This window comes from Gobius niger (assembly GCF_951799975.1).
Source record: "Gobius niger genome assembly, chromosome: 19".
In the NCBI taxonomy this organism is placed as follows: Eukaryota; Metazoa; Chordata; class Actinopteri; order Gobiiformes; family Gobiidae; genus Gobius; species Gobius niger.
In genome coordinates this window covers 25,293,221-25,315,806 of record NC_136870.1, presented here as the reverse complement: position 1 = coordinate 25,315,806, position 22,586 = coordinate 25,293,221, and the positions used below count along the sequence as shown (strand labels likewise).

General features: G+C 40.9%; 3 protein-coding genes across 3 annotated transcripts in view; 1 reads left to right on the top strand and 2 right to left on the bottom strand.

Annotated features, from left to right (window-relative positions):
* The window catches only part of chst15 (carbohydrate sulfotransferase 15), a 101,606-nt gene that overhangs the window by 73,458 nt on the left and 5,562 nt on the right, over positions 1-22,586 (top strand). Inside the window, exons 4-7 of the mRNA XM_079577207.1 lie at positions 4,743-4,886; positions 6,206-6,362; positions 22,177-22,333; positions 22,412-22,559. Of these exons, the coding sequence (XP_079433333.1) occupies positions 4,743-4,886; positions 6,206-6,362; positions 22,177-22,333; positions 22,412-22,559 (606 nt within the window). The remainder of the gene's footprint in view (positions 1-4,742; positions 4,887-6,205; positions 6,363-22,176; positions 22,334-22,411; positions 22,560-22,586) is intronic.
* Positions 8,463-10,271, bottom strand: LOC306978266 (E3 ubiquitin/ISG15 ligase TRIM25-like; the record flags this gene model as incomplete). Its single annotated transcript, XM_079576789.1, has 2 exons — positions 9,475-10,271; positions 8,463-8,529 (listed from the first exon to the last, which is right to left on the bottom strand). Exons 1-2 carry the CDS (start codon positions 10,233-10,235, stop codon positions 8,463-8,465), a joined length of 828 nt encoding a protein of 275 aa, XP_079432915.1. The 5' UTR covers positions 10,236-10,271.
* Positions 12,390-14,251, bottom strand: LOC306978265 (E3 ubiquitin/ISG15 ligase TRIM25-like; the record flags this gene model as incomplete). Its single annotated transcript, XM_079576788.1, has 1 exon — positions 12,390-14,251. The coding sequence occupies exon 1, from the start codon at positions 14,022-14,024 to the stop codon at positions 12,390-12,392; it is 1,635 nt and encodes a 544-aa protein (XP_079432914.1). The 5' UTR covers positions 14,025-14,251.

The window sequence follows — 22,586 nt, the reverse complement described above, 5'->3', positions numbered from 1 at the left end:
GAGTGGGTTTGAGGATCCCACCACGGCGAGGCTCAGGCGGAGGTCGAAGAACCGCGGAGGAAACACCGGGTTCTTTTACGCAAATATGTTTCCGCCACTCGTCAGTTCATTATGCACATTCTGAAGAAGATGATTCACATTTGAGAAGAGATTGAAATAAGAACTCCAGCCAGAGCTCCAAACGGCACCAAATGTTTCCCTGATCATCCTTTGATTGAATTACTGCAAAGTGAAAGACGTAAGACAAGCGATTACACCCATAACCTCTGACCCCCGGCCTTAAAGGGACAGGCCACAGTTTTTCCACACTGTGATATGTTCTTGCCTGAGTTTATATGTACCCGTCTGGTCTTTGTGCCCGTGGAAGAGCGTTGTAGCTTCACAAGCCTGTTTGGAGCTATAGGAATATGCTGGGAGAGGCCAAATGCTAACAACATCTTTGGTTGTGTTGCGTGACTGAGCGCAGGTACACATCAACTCGTCTAAGCTCAGGTAAGAACATATCTCAGTGTGGAGAAATGGTGGCCTTTTTTTTGGCTTCAGGGCCGGCCCAAGGCAATTTGGAACCCTAGGCATATAGGGCTGTGTAACACCTCATTTTCCTCACGTTGTTGCTTTGTTGTGTCACCATTTTTATGTTTGTTTTTTTTTTTTGTCAAATTTTTGTTGAGTTTTTGTAATTTTTTTTTGTTTCATTTTTTCACATTTTTGGTTGAATTTTTGTCACTTTTTTGTTGAATTTTTGTGACTTTTTTGTTGATTTTTTTCACAATTTTGTTGAATTTTTGTCACTTTTTTGTTGAATTTTTGTCACTTTTTTGTTGAATTTTTGTCACTTTTTTGTTGAATTTTTGTCACATTTTTGTTGAATTTTTGTCACTTTTTTGTTGAATTTTTGTGACTTTTTTGTTGATTTTTTTCACAATTTTGTTGAATTTTTGTCACTTTTTTGTTGAATTTTTGTCACTTTTTTGTTGAATTTTTGTCACTTTTTTGTTGAATTTTTGTCACATTTTTGTTGAATTTTTGTCACTTTTTTGTTGAATTTTTGTCACTTTTTTGTTGAATTTTTGTCACTTTTTTGTTGAATTTTTGTCACATTTTTGTTGAATTTTTTTTCATATTTTTGTTGAATTATTGTCACATTTTTGTTGAATTTTTGTCACATTTTTGTTGAATTTTTTTTCATATTTTTGTTGAATTATTGTCACTTTTTTGTTGAATTATTGTCACATTTTTGTTGAATTTTTGTCACATTTTTGTTGATTTTTTTTTCATATTTTTGTTGAATTATTGTCACTTTTTTGTTGAATTTTTGTCACTTTTTTGTTGAATTTTTGTGACTTTTTTGTTGAATTTTTGTCACTTTTTTGTTGAATTTTTGTCACTTTTTTGTTGAATTTTTGTCACATTTTTGTTGAATTTTTGTCACTTTTTTGTTGAATTTTTGTCACTTTTTTTGTTGAATTTTTGTCACTTTTTTGTTGAATTTTTGTCACATTTTTGTTGAATTTTTTTTCATATTTTTGTTGAATTATTGTCACATTTTTGTTGAATTTTTGTCACATTTTTGTTGAATTTTTTTCATATTTTTGTTGAATTATTGTCACTTTTTTGTTGAATTTTTGTCACTTATTTGTTGAATTTTTGTCACTTTTTTGTTGAATTTTTGTCACTTTTTTGTCGAATTTTTGTCACATTTTTGTTGAATTTTTGTCACTTTTTTGTTGAATTTTTGTCACTTTTTTGTTGAATTTTTGTCACTTTTTTGTTGAATTTTTGTCACTTTTTTGTTGAATTTTTGTCACATTTTTGTTGAATTTTTGTCACTTTTTTGTTGAATTTTTGTCACTTTTTTTGTTGAATTTTTGTCACTTTTTTGTTGAATTTTTGTCACATTTTTGTTGAATTTTTTTTCATATTTTTGTTGAATTATTGTCACATTTTTGTTGAATTTTTGTCACATTTTTGTTGAATTTTTTTCATATTTTTGTTGAATTATTGTCACTTTTTTGTTGAATTTTTGTCACTTATTTGTTGAATTTTTGTCACTTTTTTGTTGAATTTTTGTCACTTTTTTGTCGAATTTTTGTCACATTTTTGTTGAATTTTTGTCACTTTTTTGTTGAATTTTTGTCACTTTTTTGTTGAATTTTTGTCACTTTTTTGTTGAATTTTTGTCACATTTTTGTTGAATTTTTTTTCATATTTTTGTTGAATTATTGTCACATTTTTGTTGAATTTTTGTCACATTTTTGTTGAATTTTTTTTCATATTTTTGTTGAATTATTGTCACTTTTTTGTTGAATTTTTGTCACATTTTTGTTGAATTTCTGTCACAATTTTTTTTGAATTTTTGTCACTTTTGTTTTCTCCTCATTTTTTGTGGCTGTTTTGGTGCTTTTTTCCCAAGAAGCTTTTTGATTCGGGTAAAGCCAAACTGGAGAAAACAGGATCCGTTCAGGTGGGAGTTAAGAGGTTTAGCAAACTGTCAAAAGTAGAATCCAGATGCCTTTGTTTCTCACGGTGACGATGCTCTGTGTGTGCAGTGTAAGTTGGCCTGCAGCGCCCCCAAGTGGAGCCTTTTCAACAACAACACTACTGCACTTCTCATCTTGAACCAGTTTGGCTTTGAGAGCAGATAAACCGGATCTATATTTACACAAAAGAAACGATAAATGACAGTTGAATAAAGTGATAGAATCTGGATCAGAGAGCGTGAAATGAAGTCGTCTCTTTTATCCAGAAATGAGTCGACTCTTCGGGGCAAACGGGTTTAATCTGGTTTTTCACAGTTTAATTAAAGATGTGGAATCGCCCGTAGTGATCTCTCCCTTTGATGAAGTCATTTTAAAAATCTGAAATGTGAAATGAATGGACTCGGGCCACGTTAATAACATATATACATGATGAGGCACAGGTTTAAGGCGGACTGATGAAGACTTCAGATTCATTTGAAAGCTAAGAGAAACATCATGACACAAATCAGAAACTACTTCAACATTTTTCGGGTTAAATGGGAGAAATACTGTCAATACACCCAATGAGGTCATATTATGCACAACTCTGGCATTTGGAGAAAGTGCACTGGAAAAATAATAATAATTTTAAGGAAGAAATGACAGAAACCTACTTGAATTAAGAGATTCAATCTAAGCTTTGAGTAGATTTGGTCTTAGATCAGATAAAACATCTTATCACCAATGGAACAAGTCATTATTCTCTTAACTCAGATCATATTGTGTTATTTCAAGTGAAAAACAAATCTTTTTAAAAGTAAAAGTTCATTTGTCTGATTTCAAAGTCGGTTTTATGCTCGTTCACTGCAAAAAGTATTTAACTAGAACAGTGTAAACATCTCAATTTGACCATAATAATCCATATTTTAGTTGTTTTGACTAGTTAAGAAGTTCTTGGGCATTTGTCCTAGATTAATTCACTTGTTCTGAGCAGTGTTAATTTTGACAACATATTTTAATTTAGTTTTAGTCTTAGTCTTTTGACTAAAATGCAATTTAATTTTAGTCAAGATTTAGTCAAAAAAACTTTTCAATTTTAGTCTAGTTTTAGTCGACTAAAATTAAGACTAATTCAGTCGACTTATATTTATAATATTCATTATAATCATATTTAATCGTGGTCCTCGACTTCATGGAGCTGCTCCACATGAACAAAGCTCAGAGCTGATCCTTTAACAGAGAATTTACCTGATCTGAGGCTCTTTCAGACGGTCAATAGAAGTTTAGATGATTTTAGTCTCTCCTTTTCATTTTTATTTAGTCGTATTTTAGTCGACTCAAATATCTGGACATTTTAGTCACAGTTTTAGTCTCATGAGCAACTTTTAATTTAGTTTTAGTCCAATTTTAGTCGTCAAAAATATCACTTTGACTAAAATTAAGACTAAATATTTTAGTCGACGAAATTAATACTGATTCTGAGATGTTTCTGACTCGTTTCGATACATTTCGTCCTTATTTCAGGTCATTTTCTTTGCCAATGGGGCAAGAAAATTGGTCTTATCTCATTGGCAATTTTACTTTCTTGTTTCAAGCGAGATTTACCCTAGAACTGGTCTGAAATGTCCTCAAACAAGCAAAGTAAACTTGGTCCGATCAGGAAAAGTGTCTAAATGAGTGAAAACCGCTCAAAACAAGATACATTTCCTCAATTCAAGTCATTTAAGCCAATGCTGGATATTTACTTTTTGTAGTGAATGGAACACTAAAATTGCCAATGAGATAAGACCAATTTTCTTTCCCCATTGGCAAAGAAAATGACCTGAAATAAGGACGAAATGTATCGAAACGAGTCAGAAACATCTCAGAACAAGTGAAATAATCTCGGACAAATGCCCAAGAACTTCTTAACTAGTCAAAACAACTAAAATGTGGATTATTGTGCTCAAATTGTGATGTTTATACTGATCTAGTTAATTATGTTTTGCAGTGTTGGCATTAGCGTTTGAATCTTTCTCTTGCATTAGTCCAAACAGATTCAAATTCAACATAAAGAACCTTTATTCAAGCAATTTTAAGTCATTTTTCTCATTTAAGATGGTATTTTTTCCAGTGTGTTGCTTTACTTTGGTCTAAAATTGGCGGCTTCGGCCCTCGGTGTTTTTACAATGAAAAAAAATTGTCCCTCCGTTAAGAAAACTTGTCGACCCCTGAACTACAAGGTTAGACACGGCCTCAGATTTGGTTTGGATCTCAGTTTTAAACGCCTCCTCTCCCTCTCAGGTTACATCCGCCTGAGCGAGCGATACCCGGACCGGTTCCCAGTGGAGGATTATCTGGACCTGTTTGACCAGGCGGCTCATCAGATCCAGGGCAACACCAGCACTGACCCCGGCCGAGCGCCGGGCCAGCCCGACATCATCATCGGTACGGCAAAACTCATCTTCTGTGCTAAACGAGGACTGAAACAAAGACTAAAGCAGAAAAAAGACACACAAAAAAACATGCAAAAAACAACTGTCAGATTCTGTTCTTGGATACTCAGAATTGGCGTGAAATATCCTTTTAACTTATTGAGATTGAGATACAGTATATATTTGTGCCCATAATTTGTGGAGTACAACTATCAGCCCGTAGATTAAAGGTACATTATGCAACGTTTTATGTGGAAAATGAAGTTGATATTTGTGTGTAGTTGATGTTTTTGACCTTGTAGTGTGAGTATGAGTGGTCAGTTTGGCGCCTTTCCTTTCCATCGTAGTGGTCTCTATTAGGGATGTGCTGATCCGATATTCAGTATCGATATCGGTATCCGATCCGGGCATTTTGAGAGTATTGGATTGGATCAGATTTGATGACTGGGCTGGTCCGATATAAAAGACGGCCGTGAATTGCGGTCCTGGATCTACAGCGGCTCCAGTCTGCAGGTTTTGCTGGATATTTGTCTTTTTTCTACTGGATGTTTGGCATTTTTTGGCTGATTTTTTGTCTTTTTTGCTGTTTTTTCTGTCTTTTTTCTGCTAGATTTTTGGCATTTTTTGGCTGAAATTTTGTTTTGTTTTTTGCTGGATTTTTTTTTTCTTTTTTCTGCTGGATTTTTGGCATTTTTTGCTGTTTTTTTAGTCTTTTTTTGCTGGATTTTTGTCTTTTTTTGGGGCAGCATCTGAATCTGTTTTGAAATGTGTCCTGTAAATCAGAAAAAAGACAAAAATCCAGCAAAAAAAAAAGACACTAATCCAGCCAAACCCCCCCCAAAAAACAGCAAAAAATGCCAAAAATCCAGCAGAAAAAAGACAAAAATTCAGCCAAAAAATGCCAAAAATCCAGTAGAAAAATGACAAAAAACAGCAAAAAAAAAGAAAAAAATCCAGCAAAACATTAAAAAAAATAAAATGAAAAAATGCCAAAAATCCAGTAGAAAAAAGACAAAAATCTAGCAAAACATGACAAAAATCCAGCAAAAAAAAGACAAAAATCTAGCAAAAAAAATACCAAAAATCCAGCAAAAAATGCCAAAAATCCAGTAGAAAAAAGACAAAAAAAATCCAGCAAAAAAGAGACAAGAGAACAGCAAAAAAGTTATTAAAAAGTGACAAAAACACAAATCAAAAGTGACGACAATGGCAAAGAGGAGAGAATGGATTTGGTTTTGGCGGGTGTTAAGAGGTTAAGCTTATCTAGATATACATTTATTTGGAGTGTAACAGGAAGTCTAAACCCCGTGGTTTTGCTGTTTCTGTCCTCAGGAGAGGCCAGCGCGTCCACCATGTGGGACAACAACGCCTGGGTTTACATCTATGAGAACTCCACTCAGGGAGAGCCTCCGTTCCTCATCCAGGACTTCGTGCACGCCCTGCAGCCCGACGCTCGCTTCATCGTTATGCTCCGGGACCCCGTCGAGAGGTACGAGCGCTTATTCATTACGGCGGGTTTTCTCTAAATTAGGTTTTTGCTCCACTCATGCAACGAAATAGCCACTTTAGCAGCTCCTATGGACTCAGAACTTGATTCCCAGCCTGATTTATTCAGCTTTGAACCCAAAAAACACATCCAGAATCCCCAGTCTTTGTTACTGATATGCCATTAAAATAGAATATCTGCAATTTTGGCCATTTTTACTCACAAAATGCCTTATTTCTACATGAAAGAATGCATTTTTTCCTCATATTTGTATCATTAATGTTGAGCAAAAGTTTCAAATTGAGATCTATAAATGTAATTATTTTCCCTATTCACCTGCAGTGTCTCGCCTTAAAGAGGTTTGAAGAAAATACAACATGGCTTGTTTAGATCTAACACAGTGAGAAGTCAAACCAATATGTTTTCCTTACAAAAGTCAGAAGGCGTCACACAAGAAATAGAAAGACGTGGTGTATTAGTTTTTTGTCATTTACTTCCAGAAAGCATAAAAACAACAAGGGCTTGTACAACTGTAAGATTTTATTGATGATAATGGATTGTGTCAGCCATGCAAACTGGCACTAAAACAGGACTAAAGCCTGATCAGTGTCATGGATAAACATTTCAGAAAATAAAAATCGATGGGCACATACAAATTACCATAAATAATGAAGTGATCCAACGAGTACAGTTTTTGGGAGTCGTCCTGGATCAGAAACCCAGTTGGAGATCCCACATAACTAATATTGCACTAATAGGTAAAGTACAACATATAATGGACAGTAAATCCCTATATATTCTTTATTGTTCTCTTGTATTGCCCCACACACTGCAAAAAGTATTTAACTAGATCCGTATAAACATCTCAATTTGAGCATAATAATCCAAATTTTAGTTGTTTTGACTAGTTAAGCAGTTCTTGGGCATTTGTCCGAGATTATTTCACTTGTTCTGAGATTTTTCTGACTCGTTTCGATACATTTTGTCCTTATTTCAGGTCATTTTCTTTGCCAATGGGGTAAGAAAATTGGTCTTATCTCATTGGCAATTTTACTTTCTTATTTCAAGCGGGATTTACCCTAGAACTGGTCTGAAATGTCCTCAAACAAGCAAAGCAAACTTGGTCCAATCAGGAAAAGTGTCTAAATGAGTGAAAACCGCTCAAAACAAGATACATTTCCTCAATTCAAGTCATTTAAGCCAATGCTTGATATTTATAAACATATAAAGACTCGTGATCACACAAACCCTCGTTTTCTTAAGTCACTTGTATTGAAAGTAGAGGATTTGATCAAATTTAAAACTCTCCTGATAAAGTGCAAAGTCAAACATAATCAGCTGCCTTCAAATATTCAGAAGATGTTCAGCAATAGAGATGAAAGATACAAGATGAACCTTAAAAAACACCTCCTTAACCCCTTAAGTCCCACCTGAACCGAGCACATTTTCTCCAGTTTGGCTTTACCCCAATCCAAAAGCTTCTGGGAAAAAAGCTGTGAAAATTGCGACAAAACATAGACGAAAACAATGAAAAAAAAAGTGAGAAAACATTGAAAAATGGATGAAAAATTGGCAAAAATGTCACAAAAAATGGACAAAAAATTACAAAAAATTACAAAAATGTCACACAAAAATATAAAAAAAAAAGACAAAAAATTGATATAAAATTGACGAAAAATGACAAAAATGTGACAAAATGTTACAAAAAAAAATACAAAAAATTGACAAAAAAGACAAAAAAAATGACAAAAATGTTCTAAATAAAATGACAAAAAATACAAAAAAAATGACAAAAATGTGCTAAAAAAAAATACAAAAAAATGACAAAAAAATTAGTTACAAAAATGAGTTGAAAACACATCAAAAAAATGATGGAAAAAAAATGTGATGATGTGAGGAAAAAGATCCTCTCGGTTCAGGCGGGAGTTAAGAGGTTAAAGAGTCTTTGGAACGGCCAAGATGAGGAACTTAAGGTTTGCTTACTTAAAAATGAATGACTTTAGTAAAACGGTCAGTATTAAAAAGAAATATGCAGTGTCTCCTTGAACAAGTGTCACTCGTAGGTTTAGTGAACTCACAAAGTGCGGGTTTGATCATCACGGCTCACACTCGGATCTGGAAATCACTGACGATCTGGATCCCGATACCAAGAGGCATTAAAGTCAGGCTTCTGTTTCCGGCAGATACAGTGGTTTGAGTGGAAAAATGCAAACAGGGTCCGTGTGACTGAAGGTGGAAAACCTGGACAGGAGTCTGACTTTGCGAGAGTCTGGGCCGTCCCTCCAAAGGGTCAGGCAGCGAAACCTAGTCTGGACTTGGAAACCTTGGGTGTCTGGAGAATCTGTTCCGAGGTTCACGGCGTAATACTTGGTCTGGGTTTGGCTGATCTGAGAGTTTTGTCAATCCCCTCCAATGTCCACGTGGTAAATCTTGGTCTGGACTTGGTTTATCTGACAGTTTGGTCACTTTCCTCCAATGATCACTCGGTAAATCTTGGTCTGGACTTGGTTTATCTGACAGTTTGGTCACTCTCCTCCAATGATCACTCGGTAAATCTTGGTCTGGACTTGGCTTATCTGAGAGTTTCGTCAATCCCCTCCAACGTTCGCTTGGTAAATCTTGGTCTGGACTTGGTTTATCTGATGGTTCGGCCAATCTCTTCCAAAGCCTATGTGGTAAATCTATGTCTAGACGTGGCTTATCTGAGAGTTGTGTTATTCTCCTTCTAGCTCCTCCTAGCTCTTTTGTACCTCTGTATCTCGTAAAATGTTCATGTTGTACAAGACTCTGACTTCGTAGGACTCTGGTCCGGTCCTTCTCAGGTGCAGGCGGTTTAAACTCTGTCAGAGTGACCTGCAGTTTGTCCCTGAGCTCAGACACGGCTGTGGACACGTCCTCAAAGTGTCCGCTCGGTCTGGTCAGAATCCTGGACTCTGTGCTCTCAGAGTCTGTGGAGTCTGTGGACAGCAGGGGGCAGTGCAGTATGAACTGGTTGTGGTCCGGTGTGTTGGACAGAGTGTCCAGCTCAGAGATGTTCCTCTTCAGCTCAGTCACCTCCTGCTGCAGTTGGTCCTGAAGCTCTTGGACTCGTTTCAGTTGGGTTTCCTGCTCAGACCGGATCTGCTGCTCCACCTCAGCGCGTCTTTTCTCCAGGAGTTGGGCCATTTCTCTGAAACTGTCCGCACTGGACTGCACTGCTGCCTTAGCAGAGCCATTGATGTCCTGGGTCTCCTGTTGGAGCCTCTTTAGGTCTTTCTCTTTGCGCTGGAGGTTCTGCAGCAGCAGGGTCCTTCGAGCCGGCAGCTTCTCCTGCCTCTCAGCTCTCTCTGCGGCTGAAGACACCGTGTCATGGTCCCTGTGTTGGTCCACAGAGCAGAGGTAACACAGGAGCTGCTGGTCCGTGCGGCAGAAGATCTCCTTCAGCTTGTTGTGTTGAGAGCAGAGGTTTTCCTGGAGGTCAGAGGGCGCCACCAGCTGGTGAGTCTGAAACGCTGCAGCTTCATGATGAGGCTGGAGGTGAAGCTCACAGTAAGAGGCCACACACTGCAGACAGGAGCGGAGAGCCTTCAGCTTCCTCCCAGAGCACACGTCACAGCTCACATCTCCAGGAGCGGCATAGCAGTGGTCAGCAGGGGGCGCTGTGAGCCCTGTCCTCCTCAGATCCTCCACTAAAGCTGCTATTGTGACGTTTCTGTTGAGGACAGGCCTGGGACTGAAGCTCTGTCTACACTGAGGACAGCTGCTCCTCACCTGTTGGCCCCAGTGGTCCTGAATACAGTCTCTGCAGTAGCTGTGTCCACAGGGAAGAGTGACCGGATCCTTCAGTAGATCCAAACAGATCGCACACGTCAGCGACTCCTGGTTCAGAGCTGCCATGTCTCCTCTCGCTCTCACTGTGTCGACTGTGATAGAAACACTCCTCTGGCTCTCACGGCTCACACCCGAGTAACAGGTTGGTCCAGTTCAGACTGCTCTTGGACTGGGTGCGGCTCAGACTTTAGACTCATACTTTTCAACTGATATAATCACGGATCATTTACTTAACCTCATTTTACTGGTGACTAAGCTTTTTGATTCTTGTGACTTTCCCTTGTTTACAGCTTCTGTGGCAAAGCTGAACTTTAATATCATCATCATTCTTTATTCAGACTCTAGGTCCATATCATAAAAACACATATACATATAATCATAGAAACACCCAAAGACAAGACTCACATAAAACAAAGATTATAAAAGACAGCTATACCAATGTTTCCGTAAAGAAGACCACCAATAATAATATCACAGTTTTATATTTACGTTCTACTGTTTTAGTGGTAAAATCATCACTAGTTTTGTATCATAAATCTTGATTACAATCTGTGAGGCTCTTTGTTAGGACTATTTTGTACCATAAACATCACAGCTTTCAGACAGAGGAATAAGCCACACGAGGAAAAAGAAATGATTAACTATATTACACTGCGAGTGGATCATTCCTGTGATCGGCCTTATGACATCCGTTCAATGAAGAATGTTGTGGGGGAGGGCCCTCACACCCTCTGCTCACACATGAACACAGACCTCATTATTTCAAAATCCTGGATACGGCCCTGCAGGTTATAATCGAGAATCATTAATATCCAACAGTTTTCAGAAACTGAAAATTAAGGCTCAATCTAGTTAATCGAGTTTATGTTCATTTTTTTTTTCTGTACTCATACTTTGAATCCAACTGAGTGTGGGTTTTCCAAACTGTCTGAACACTTTTTCCCCTCAGCTGTGGAGTTTAAATGCATTTATTATACGGCTCTTCACAACGTAAGTAGAAGCTCCGTTGATTTGAATGGGATTTCCCAACGTTCTACCGGTCATTATTTTCTGATAAAGGACCTCTGAGAAAAATAATGACGCTGCCAATGACAACGGAGTTGGTGCTTTCATATCACTCCGCGTGTACGTAGTAGCGACACTATCTGTCCCGTCACTGAGAGAGAAGTCGGGGAATCGCTCGTGAAGTTAGCGTGAGTCTGACTTTCAACTTACCCAGAGATTCACCACCATTCCTCCTCTCCAACTGCACCTTCAGCTAAGTAGCTAGGCTAGCTACTAGCCTAGCTGCTTCTAGCCTAGCCAAACTTTGCCGAGCAACGCGCAAACTTTTAGGAACTATTTGTCACGGAAGTCATTAAATAAACCTTTCGACCTTCATAAAAGTGTACGAAGTTTATGTTGTGTGTGTTCAGTTGGCAAATGGCCGTATAATAAGCGGGATAATGTATAGAACGCTGGTTTTCCCGATAATGACCAGCGTTCTATACATTATCCCTTACTTACTTTGTGGTACCTCGTCATCTCCTTACAGTACCCTTCAAAAGGTTGGAAACACTTTTTTAATGTATTGTTTTTTCTTTTACTTTTCACATTTTATCTTTGAGCTTCACGATGTCGTCACAGAAACAGTTTTCACTTCACAGTTCACACTTCACAATTTCAGGGACAACCTTAAACCTCACGGAGAAAAAGCCAAGAATAAAGGGCGACCATTTTGAAGAGTTATTTCACCCTTTTTTGTTTCCTACATAATCCCACATGTTCATTTATAGGTTAATGTCTTCAATGAGAATCACACAATGTAAATAGTGTCGAAAATAAAGAAAAGTTGATGCATTGAAAGTGTTTCCAAACTTTTGACCTTTTAATCATTTTTGTCCAAATTTTTTCCTTGTGAAACGGGACAGGGTGGATGAAAAATGGACTCTGATCAAAGCACAATATAATCCGTTTTATTCTGTACAATATAAGCAAAATACACACATCACACATTCATCTATCAAGTTTCTTGAAAACAAAGCATGTGAAGAAAAAAAAGAATACAAAAATAATATGAATTCACGGCATAAAATAAGAAGCATGTCAACTAGTCTACAAAACAAGAAGAAATTTGCACATTTTCAGTCCAGCTTTATGACAATATTAGGGAAAGCCACCAATACATTTTAAAAGTCCACATTTACTAAATACTGAATTGAACCTTTTTTGTCACAATGACTACTTGAGTTTAGAAAAATATGCACTGTTTTTTAGAACCATGCCCAGTCCCACTCCTGCGTACAGAGGTTTGGTGAACTGGGTCTTGACTCTGTGGAGGAGGGTCATGGTTTGATCCTGAATAAGGTAAAAGGCCAGAACCCCTGCGCTGTGGTCCAGGTAAACCCCGATTCTGGAGCCTTCCCGACCTGGGACCGGACCTGACACCTTCGACTCAATGTTATTGAAACAAAATACGTATTCACTTTCAATACACTCTAAGGCCCAGGATTTATCATTATGTCCAAAGCGGAAAACATCATATGGACCTTTCCTCTGAATGTCCCTGTATGTCACTGCTATAGCAACCCCTCCAAGTCCTCTCCACTCCACCTCCCAGTAACAGCGGCCCGTGAGCTCCACTCGGCTCATAGCGTGAGGATCAATGAATCTCTCCGGATGACGAGGATACCAGAGCTCGTCTTCAGTAAGTGTCACTCTTCTGTTTCTGTCAGACAGAGCCAGTTGTGTGCTCACCGTGTTCGGGTCCAGAGTGATGTCCCGTGCGTATCTGAGGAAGTCCTGTCTGCAGCGGGGCTCGGGTTCAGGCAGTTTGAACTCGGTCAGAGTGTGATGCACCTTCTCTCTGAGCTCCGACACAGTTGTGGACACGTCCTCAAAGTCCACCCTCGGCTCGGTCAGGATCCTGGACTCTGTGCTCTCAGAGTCTGTGGAGTCTGTGGACAGCAGGGGGCAGTGCAGTATGGACTGATTGTGGTCTGGTGTGTTGGACAGAGTGTCCAGCTCAGAGATGTTCTTCTTCAGCTCAGTCATGTCTCTCTGCAGTTGGTCCTGAAGCTCTTGGACTCGTCTCAGTTGGGTTTCCTGCTCGGACCGGATCTGCTGCTTCACCTCAGCATGTCTTTTCTCCAGGAGTTGGGCCATCTCTTTGAAACAATTCGCACTGGACTGCACTGCTCTCTTGGCAGAGCGATTAATGTCCTGGGTCTCCTGTCGAAGCCTCTTTAGGTCTTTCTCTTTGCGCTGGAGGTTCTGCAGCAGCAGGGCCCTTCGAGCCGGCAGCTTCTCCTGCCTCTCAGCTCTCTCTGCGGCTGAAGACACCGTGTCATGGTCCTTGTGTTGGTCCACAGAGCAGAGGTAACACAGGAGCTGCTGGTCCGTGCGGCAGAAGATCTCCTTTAGTTTGTTGTGTTGAGAGCAGAGGTTTTCCTGGAGGTCAGAGGGCGCCACCAGCTGGTGAGTCTGAAACACTGCAGCTTCATGATGAGGCTGGAGGTGAAGCTCACAGTAAGAGGCCACACACTGCAGACAGGAGCGGAGAGCCTTCAGCTTCCTCCCAGAGCACACGTCACAGCTCACATCTCCAGGAGCGGCATAGCAGTGGTCAGCAGGGGGCGCTGTGAGCCCTGTCCTCCTCAGATCCTCCACTAAAGCTGCTATTGTGATGTTTCTGTTGAGGACAGGCCTGGGACTGAAGCTCTGTCTACACTGAGGACAGCTGCTCCTCACCTGTTGGCCCCAGTGGTCCTGAATACAGTCTCTGCAGTAGCTGTGTCCACAGGGAAGAGTGACCGGATCCTTCAGTAGATCCAAACAGATCGCACACGTCAGCGACTCCTGGTTCAGAGCTGCCATGTCTCCTCTCGCTCTCACTGTGTCGACTGTGATAGAAACTCTCCTCTTCCTCTCACTCTTGTGACACACACAGTTGGGACATGTTCAGACTGTTTGTGGACTGGGTGCGGCTCACGCTTTATTACTTTAAGCCTGACTCAATATTTAAATTCTTGTGAAATTTAAACGTTCACAGCTTCACAGCAAATCTGAACACGCTTTGATGGTGGTAAAATCATCATTAGTTTAGAAAAGGTATAGCACAATATCACAGAATAGTAAATATTCAACAGTTTAATAATAAAAATGATAATAAAATAAGGTGTAGTTTTAGTTGATCTAGTTTAGTTTCAGTTTTCTTCTACTTTGAATCCTATGATAAAAGAGTCAGAATTTTGCTTAGTATTTTTTCTCCTCGACTCTGGAATTGTTTATTGCCTAATTCATCATCATTCACAAACACAGTACTTTATTTATGACTATTTAGATGAACACATGCAGAGGTCTGTTTTAAACGCCACCATTTTGCTTTGATCAATGCTTTGCACTTTTGACATTTTCTCATTGAGCTTCACAATGTCGTCACAGAAATGTTTTTTTTTGTTACTTCACAGACCGTTAAACTAGTTTAGATGACTGCCTTGTGAAGCCCATTGAGAAAAAGCCAAGAATTTATAATAGGGCCCAAATAAAGTTATTGGCCCGTTTCCTATGGTCCCATACACTGCGTTCCAAATTATTATGCAAATTGGATTTTTGTGTCAAAAAGGTAAAAAAAAAAACAATAATAATGAAACTCATAGATGGTATCGTGTCTCGGGGCTCTATGAATCACTGACATTAATCTCAGAGACCTGGGATTATTAGTTTTCAGGTTAAGCCCAGTTAAGGGAAAAACTACTGAAAAAGGATGTTCCACTTTATTAAGCAGATCATCATTTTCAAACTATATGGTAAAGAAAAAGGGTCTGTCTGCTAATGAAAAGCTTGAAATAGTTGAATGCCTTGGTCTAGGAATGAAAACCTTCGATATTTCATGAAAGATTAAGCGAAATCATCATACAGATAAGAGATTTGTGGATGATTCAGACACACTCTGCGTGCGCAATGCCTGCCCATTGAGGTTGGGGGAAGAGGTTTTGCAGCTAAGTCTCTCTGTAGGGCCTACAGCCTCTTGGGCATGACAGGGGCACGTAAGAGGAGAGCCATCTGCAAAGCGTCTGAGGCTGCTGAGAGAGCCTCGCGATGGCTGTGGATCCTGAGGGACAAGCAGTGGAGGAGTGCTTCTTGGACACAGGCCGGGAACTGATCACTCCCGGTTGGGTTGCCTGGGTGAGGGGGTCTGAAGTTGAAAGACCCGAAACCCCCTATGACGCCAGGTACTATCACTGATGATGTGTCCAAGCAACTGCATTATAAGATGTATGTAACAACTGTGGATGATTCAGACACACTCGGGTTTGTGCAGATGATGGCACAATATGGACGGTTTCTGCCAGACAAACACATCAGATTAAGAGAACAGATGCTACAAAGCAGCATACAGGTATTTGAAGCTGCTGGTGCCTCTGGAGTCTCCCGAACATCAATTGAAATAAATTGAAGCTGATGAACAGAAACGGATGCTCAAATCAATGGAGTAGTGGGTAGTTGGTGAATGGCCACAATGTCCCAACAAAGCTGTGATGTCAGTAAAGAGGGGGCGGAGTCATATTTTGGGCCAGAGTCATGGTGAGAGAGCTGGTCGGCCCTTTTAGGATCCCTGAAGGTGTGAAAATGACCTGTGGAGTTTCGGACTGACAACTGTCTTCTACTCATGATGTGGACCCCCTCCTCCCCTGACCTCAACCCTATTGAGAACCTTTGGAGCCTCAACAAAAAAAACTTCTATGAGGGTGGGAGGCAGTTTTCATCCAAACGGCAGCTCTGGGAGGCTATTCTGACATCCTGCAAAGAAATCCAAGCAGAAACTGTCCAAAAACTCACAAGTTTAATGGATTTAAGAATTTTGAAGCTGCTTCACACAAGGGCTCCTTTGGTAAAATATAACTTGACCTGTTAATATTTTTTTGATTGAAATAGCTTTTGATTTCAGTAAGTATGACCTCCTAATGCTACAAATACAACAAATGACCATTTTCAGTTAATTACAAGCTTTAAAATGTATTGAAACGATGAGTTGCATAATAATTTGGAGCAGGAGATTTGGAGGTTTTTACTATATTTATTTTTGAAAAAAATACTGTTATCACTGGGAGATTTTTTCCACCACATTTAAATGATCCTCTACCAGGTAAAGACTTGAAAATTATGCTGACTCTCATTTGAGTTGACAATTTAGAAAATCTTAGAAAAATGTCATTTGCATAATAATTTGGAACGCAGTGTATGGTCATTCATATTTTAATGTCTTCAATGAGAATCACACAATGTAAATAGTGTCGAAAATAAAGAAAAACCGATACATTAACCTCTTGACTCCCATCTGAACGGATCCCATTTTCTCCAGTTTGGCTTTACCCTAATCAAAAAGCTTCTTGGGAAAAAAGCACCAAAACAGCCACAAAAAATAAGAAGAAACCAAGGATGTAAACTCAAAAAAAAAGTGACAAAAATTCAACAAAAATGTGACAAAAATTCAACAATAAAATTACAAAAACTCCCCCAAAAAACACACAAATAAAACATAAAAAAGGTGACACAACACAGCAACAACGCGAGGAAAAAGATCAGACTGTGGGTCTTAGCTTTCAAATGAGGTGTTACACAGGCCTATAGCCAAAGAGGACAGAAGGCATTCGGTTCAGGCGGGTGGTAAGAGGTTAAAAGTGTTAAAAGTGTTAAAAGGTTAAAAGGTTAAGAGTTAAAAGAAACATGAACGGACCATGAACAAAGCACAGCATCAGTTTATTGAACACAAAGTATATGAAGAAAAAAAAATAGATCGTTAATTGAACCTCTTCTTGTCACAGTGACTTCTTGAGTTTAGGAAAATGCACAGTCCCGCCGATCACTGTCACCCCTGCGTACAGAGGTTTACTGAACGTTGTCTGGACTCTGTGGAGGAGGGTCATGGTCTGGTCCTCAACGCCGTAAAAAGCCAAAACCCCTGCGTCGTGGTCCAGGTAAACCCCGAATCTTTGCGGAACCGGCTCCGAAAAGTCACAAGGGACGCTGTTAAACCTAAACTGGTATTCATCTAAATCACGGCACTCCAAACCCCAGGATCTATCACTGAGTCCAAACCAGCCGTCGTTAAGGAGGGTTTTTCTGTGAATGTCCTTGTATGACACCGCAATGTTGATCCCAGTCCGCTGGTCCCACTCCAGCTCCCAGTAACAGCGGCCCGTCAGCGCCTCTCGACTCAGGGCGTATAAAAAAACATCCAATCTGTCCGGATGATCAGGAGAACTCTGCGGTAAAAGCGGCACTTGTGGATTTGCTGTGTCCGGGTCCAGAGTGACGTCCCGAGCGTATCTGAGGAAGTCCGGTCTGGAGACGGGCTCGGGTCGAGGCAGCTGGAACTGTCTGTCGATGCAGGCCCTGCAGTAGCTGTGTCCGCAGGGCAGAGCGAGGGGATCCTTCAGCGGGTCCGAGCAGATCGCGCACTTCATGGACTTCTCGCTCGGAGCTGCCATGTCTCCGCTCGCTCTCGCAGCAGAGGCTGGAGCAACACTGAAGTGTTTGTTTAGATTGTGGGTGCGGCTCACGCTGTAGGTCGGACTCTCGGGAGGTTTATTACTGCTATGTTCATGAATCATTTACTGAACCCTACTTTATTGACCGTGACTGTTCTTATTCAGTTTTGCTGCTTCTGTGGTGAAGCTGAAGTGCAAGGGATGTGTTCTTAAAGGCATATTTCAGGATTTTTGACATAGGGCCTCCTTTCCTAGTTATCCAGAGTGTTGCTTAACCTGGCTAACGCCAGACTGCTGTGTGCGCTCGAATCATTTGGAACTGCACAGCAGCCTGGGGACCATGGCCGAAATTTTCACATGGATTTGGGAACCAATCACAGAACGAGGAGGGACGGCAAGATGATGACGAGCTATTCGATATACGGAAGCTTGTAGTTTATTTACGGATAAAAAATTAAAAAAAAAGTGTATTTACAGATCAAACATGACAGCAGCAGACACGACTTTATTTTTCGATCGAGCTTTAGGCCGTGTTCTAAATAGTTTAGCTCTAAAGTTTACAGCGGGTACGTCATACGTCATCGGATACGATGATACGACTGGCTGTGGCCTCGTGCAGACGCATGATAGACATTCGTAAACCACAGCTCTCCTACCAGAAAATGAATTGGTGTCCCCAGACTATGTATCACTTGTGATTTTAAGTGTTGCTGGTACCTTGGGATATTTTTTTCGTAATTCATGCAGTTCTTATGTTTGAAGAGTTTCGTGCTAGGCTAATGCATGGCTAGCACATTTCTATGGTATCAGCTAGCCTGCATTAAAAACAGTCTGACCCGCTCCACAGAGCACCTGAGGCAAATCACTTATAACACGAGACTAACCATAGAAATGTCTGTGTCCATAGAGACATTTTAACCATTTCTGCTAGAAAATAGTCCCTCAAAATGCGATCATTCATGTGATGCAGGTCAGTTTTATTCGAAACTTTATTCTATGGACACAGACATTTATATGGTTAGTCTGGTGTTATAAGTGATTTGCCTCAGGTGCTTTGTGGAGCGGGTCAGACTGTTTTTAATGCAGGCTAGCTGATACCATAGAAATGCACTAGCCTTGCCTTAGCCTAGCGCCACAAAACTCTTCAAACATAAGAACTGCATGAATTACAAAAAAAAAATCTCCAGAAATGAGCAACACTCTGGATAACTAGGAAATGAGGCCCTATGTCCTGAAATATCCCTTTAATTTGAAATAGGATTGAATTAGGACTAGAATAGTAGATCTATGAGTTTGTCAGACTGAAAAGACACAGAATAAAACCTTGTTTTCTCCACAATTCATTGGATTAAAACCAACGTCTCATTCGATTGTTTGATTTTGCTGTAATAATGAAAATATCCCATGTGTGAAGCGCTTTAGGTGACATAGTCTTGGATAGACCTGGTGTGGATAGAAGTTCAGTGGTGGGAACAACTGAGAAGCCCAGATCTGTTTTGTTGTCAGTCTTGCTCTGGCGCAGGTGTTTCCCAAGACCATACAGGGAGGAAGAAGGGAAGGAAGCACAATTGCATGAAGATATGTTTAAAAAGATGGAGACAAATATGGTCTCATTTTACCATTTGAGAAGTGTGTAATTGTCAATGTCTATAACAAATAGAACGGGGGCGAGAATACTGCCCTGTGGAACTCCCATGAGCACTCCAGCAGTTCTTATGTTTATGTAACATACTTTATCATTAAAATAGGAATTAAGCAAGTATATTTTATTAAGTTTGATGATGAACCATATAAAAACCTGTTCAGAATATTCAGAAAATCAATGTAAACAGAAGCAATGCCGACATGATCGACAACTGGGTTCAAAATCAAGCTGACCGTCAGTCGTATTTGTTCGTATCGAGGTAGTTTCTTGATATTTTCACAGTAAAGGAAAATGTACTGTCCCGAAACAGGAGAGTCCGACCCCCGCAAACAGAGGTTTAGTGAACTGTGTCTGGACTCTGTGGAGGAGGGTCATGGTCCGGCCTTGAACGCTGTAAAAGGAAAGAGTCCCCGCGCTGTGGTCCAGGTAAACCCCGACTCTGGACCCGACCGGACCGGAGACCTCGGACCGGGCTGAGTTAAACCTGAACGAGTAGCCGCTTTTGTCACAGTCCAAAGCCCAGGACTGATCGTTCTTTCCAAACCCGCTGTCGTCGTCTTTTCTCCGGATGTCGCTGCGTGACACGGCGACAACGACACCGGTCTCCGCCTCCCAGTAACAGCGGCCCGGCAGCTCCTCCAGACCCAGGACCTGGAGCGCGCTGAACCTGTCGGGATGATCGGGATACCACTGTGGGACGCTGATAAAAGTCACCCGTCTGTTCTCCTCGGACAGATACAGCTGTACGTGCGCCGTGTTCGCGTCCAGAGTGACGTCCCGTGCGTATCGGAGGAAGCCCTCTCTGCTGCGGGGCTCGGGTTCAGGCAGTTTAAACTCTGTCAGTGTGAGACGCAGCTTGTTATTGAGCTCCGACACGGCTGTGGAAACATCCTCAAAGTGTCGCCTTGGCTTGACCAGGATCCCGAACCCTCTCCTCTGTGAGTCTGTGGAGTCTGTGGACAGCAGGGGGCAGCGTAGTATAAACTGATTGTGGTCCGGTGTGTTGGAAAGAGTGTCCAGCTCAGAGATGTTCTTCTTCAGCTCAGTCATGTCTCGCTGCAGTTGGTCCTGAAGCTCTTGGACTCGTCTCAGTTGGATCTCCTGCTCAGACCGGATCTGCTCCTCCACCTCAGCGCCTCTTTTCTCCAGAAGTTGGATCATTAATCTGAAGCAGCACTCACTGGCCTGCACTGCTCTCTTGGCAAAGCGATTGATGTCCTGGGTCTCCTGCTGGAGTCTCTTCAGGTCCTTCTCTTTGCGCTGGAGGCTCTGGAGCAGCAGGGTCCTTCGAGCCGGCAGCTGCTCCTGCCTCTGAGCTCTCTCTGCGGCTGAAGACACCGTGTCATGGTCCCTGTGTTGGTCCACAGAGCAGAGGAAACACAGGAGCTGCTGGTCTGTGCGGCAGAAGATCTCCTTCAGTTTGTTGTGTCGGGGGCAGAGGTTTTCCTCCACTAAAGTTGCCATCGTGATGTTTCTGCTGACGACAGAAATATGGCTGAAGTCGCTCCTCCTCTGTCGATCTCAGTGGACCTGATACAGCCTCTGCTTCAGCTGTGTCCTCAGAGCACAGTCCTCTCGCTCTTACTGCACATACTGTTACACAGCTTCAACCCTGCAGCTGTTTATGAACTGGGCATGGCTTAGATTCAGGTTTACAACTTCTGTAATCGTGAATCATTAACTAAACCTCTTGTTTTCTCTTGCATAAAAGGAAGAACCACAGATAAAAGCATCGGGACAGTTTCCTTGTTCTCAGTATCGATCAATAATGAAATGTAGACGGCACACAGGTGTTGGAGGCGAGGTGTCAGGGTTCTGTCCTTCCAAACATACGCACACACAGAAGCAGAGAGCAAGAAAAAATCCATACCCTCACCAATGGTTTAGTTATTAGGTCTACGAATTGTCCACCTACACTTCGAGTTTCGCCCGTGACCACAAGGAAATAGTTAGATATTAGGCAGTGACTCCATGTAAATCATCATGTAAATCATCTTCATCTCTTCCTCCATCCTCCATGCCCTCTGTCTACAAGAAATTCATTCGTGGTTCTCCTTCAACTTCCTCAAACTGAACAGCAAGTCCTTCTCGTAGGCACCTCCTCCACTCTCTCCAAATCTAACAGTTTTCCTATTCCCTTCAACAACTCATCTGTCCTTCCCTCCCCTCAGGTTAAGAGTCTGGTTGTCATCCTCGACAGCACTCTCTCCTTCCAGTCTCACTTCAGTAACATCACTCGGTCCTGCATTTCTCCTGTTCTCCAAATTCTCCAAATCTAAAAGCTAAAGAAATCTAAAGAAAATGAGGATGTAAAATGACAAAAATCCGGGAAAAACGGTGACAAAAATCCAGCAAAAAATGACAAAAATCCAGCAAAAAAAAGACAAAAATCCAGCAAAAAAAAAGTGTCAAAAATCCAGCACAAAAATGACAAAAATCCAGCAAAAAAAGTGACAAAAATCCAGCAAAAAAGTGACAAAAATCCAGCAAAAAAAAGACAAAAATCCAGCAAAAGAGTGACAAAAATCCAACAAAAAGTGACAAAAATCCAGAAAAAAATGACAAAAATCCAACAAAAAATGACAAAAATCCAGAAAAAAAGTAACAAAAGTGACAAAAACACATAAGGGAAATAAAAGTGTTGATAATGGCAAACAGGAGAGAATGCATTTGGTTTTGGCGGGTGTTAAGAGGTTAAATAAAATGTATTATTATTTTTATTATTAAAGTTCAACTGCAAAACTACAAATACCTCATGCTCATTTGGGCCCTGGATGTTAGAATATATTCTATTTACTATAAGTTTAGTAATGCTTACAGAGTCCTACTACTTCTACTGCTACTACTACCACTGTTTCTACAATCTCCTGACCCTGCATTTTCCCCTCAGGTTGTACTCGGATTACCTGTACTTCGGGATCTCCAACAAATCAGCTGAAGACTTCCACGACAAAGTGTCCGAGTCCCTGCAGCTGTTCCACGGCTGCCTCACCGAGTCCAGCATCCACTCCTGTGTCTACAACATCACGGTGAACCAGGCCATGCCCGTGAGTACCGCTGATGCTAATCGTACTTCTCCCGGTACTGCTCTTTCATGAAGTATTTCCCTGCCCCCTCCCCCCCAGGTGCGGCTGCATGTGGGGCTGTATATTGTCTTCTTGATGGACTGGCTGTCGGTCTTCAGTCAGGAGCAGGTCCTGGTTTTGAGGCTGGAGGATCACGCCTCCAACACCAAGTTCACCATGAGCCAGGTCTTCCAGTTCCTGCGCCTCGGTCAGTACCACAGGGTATCCGCTGGGT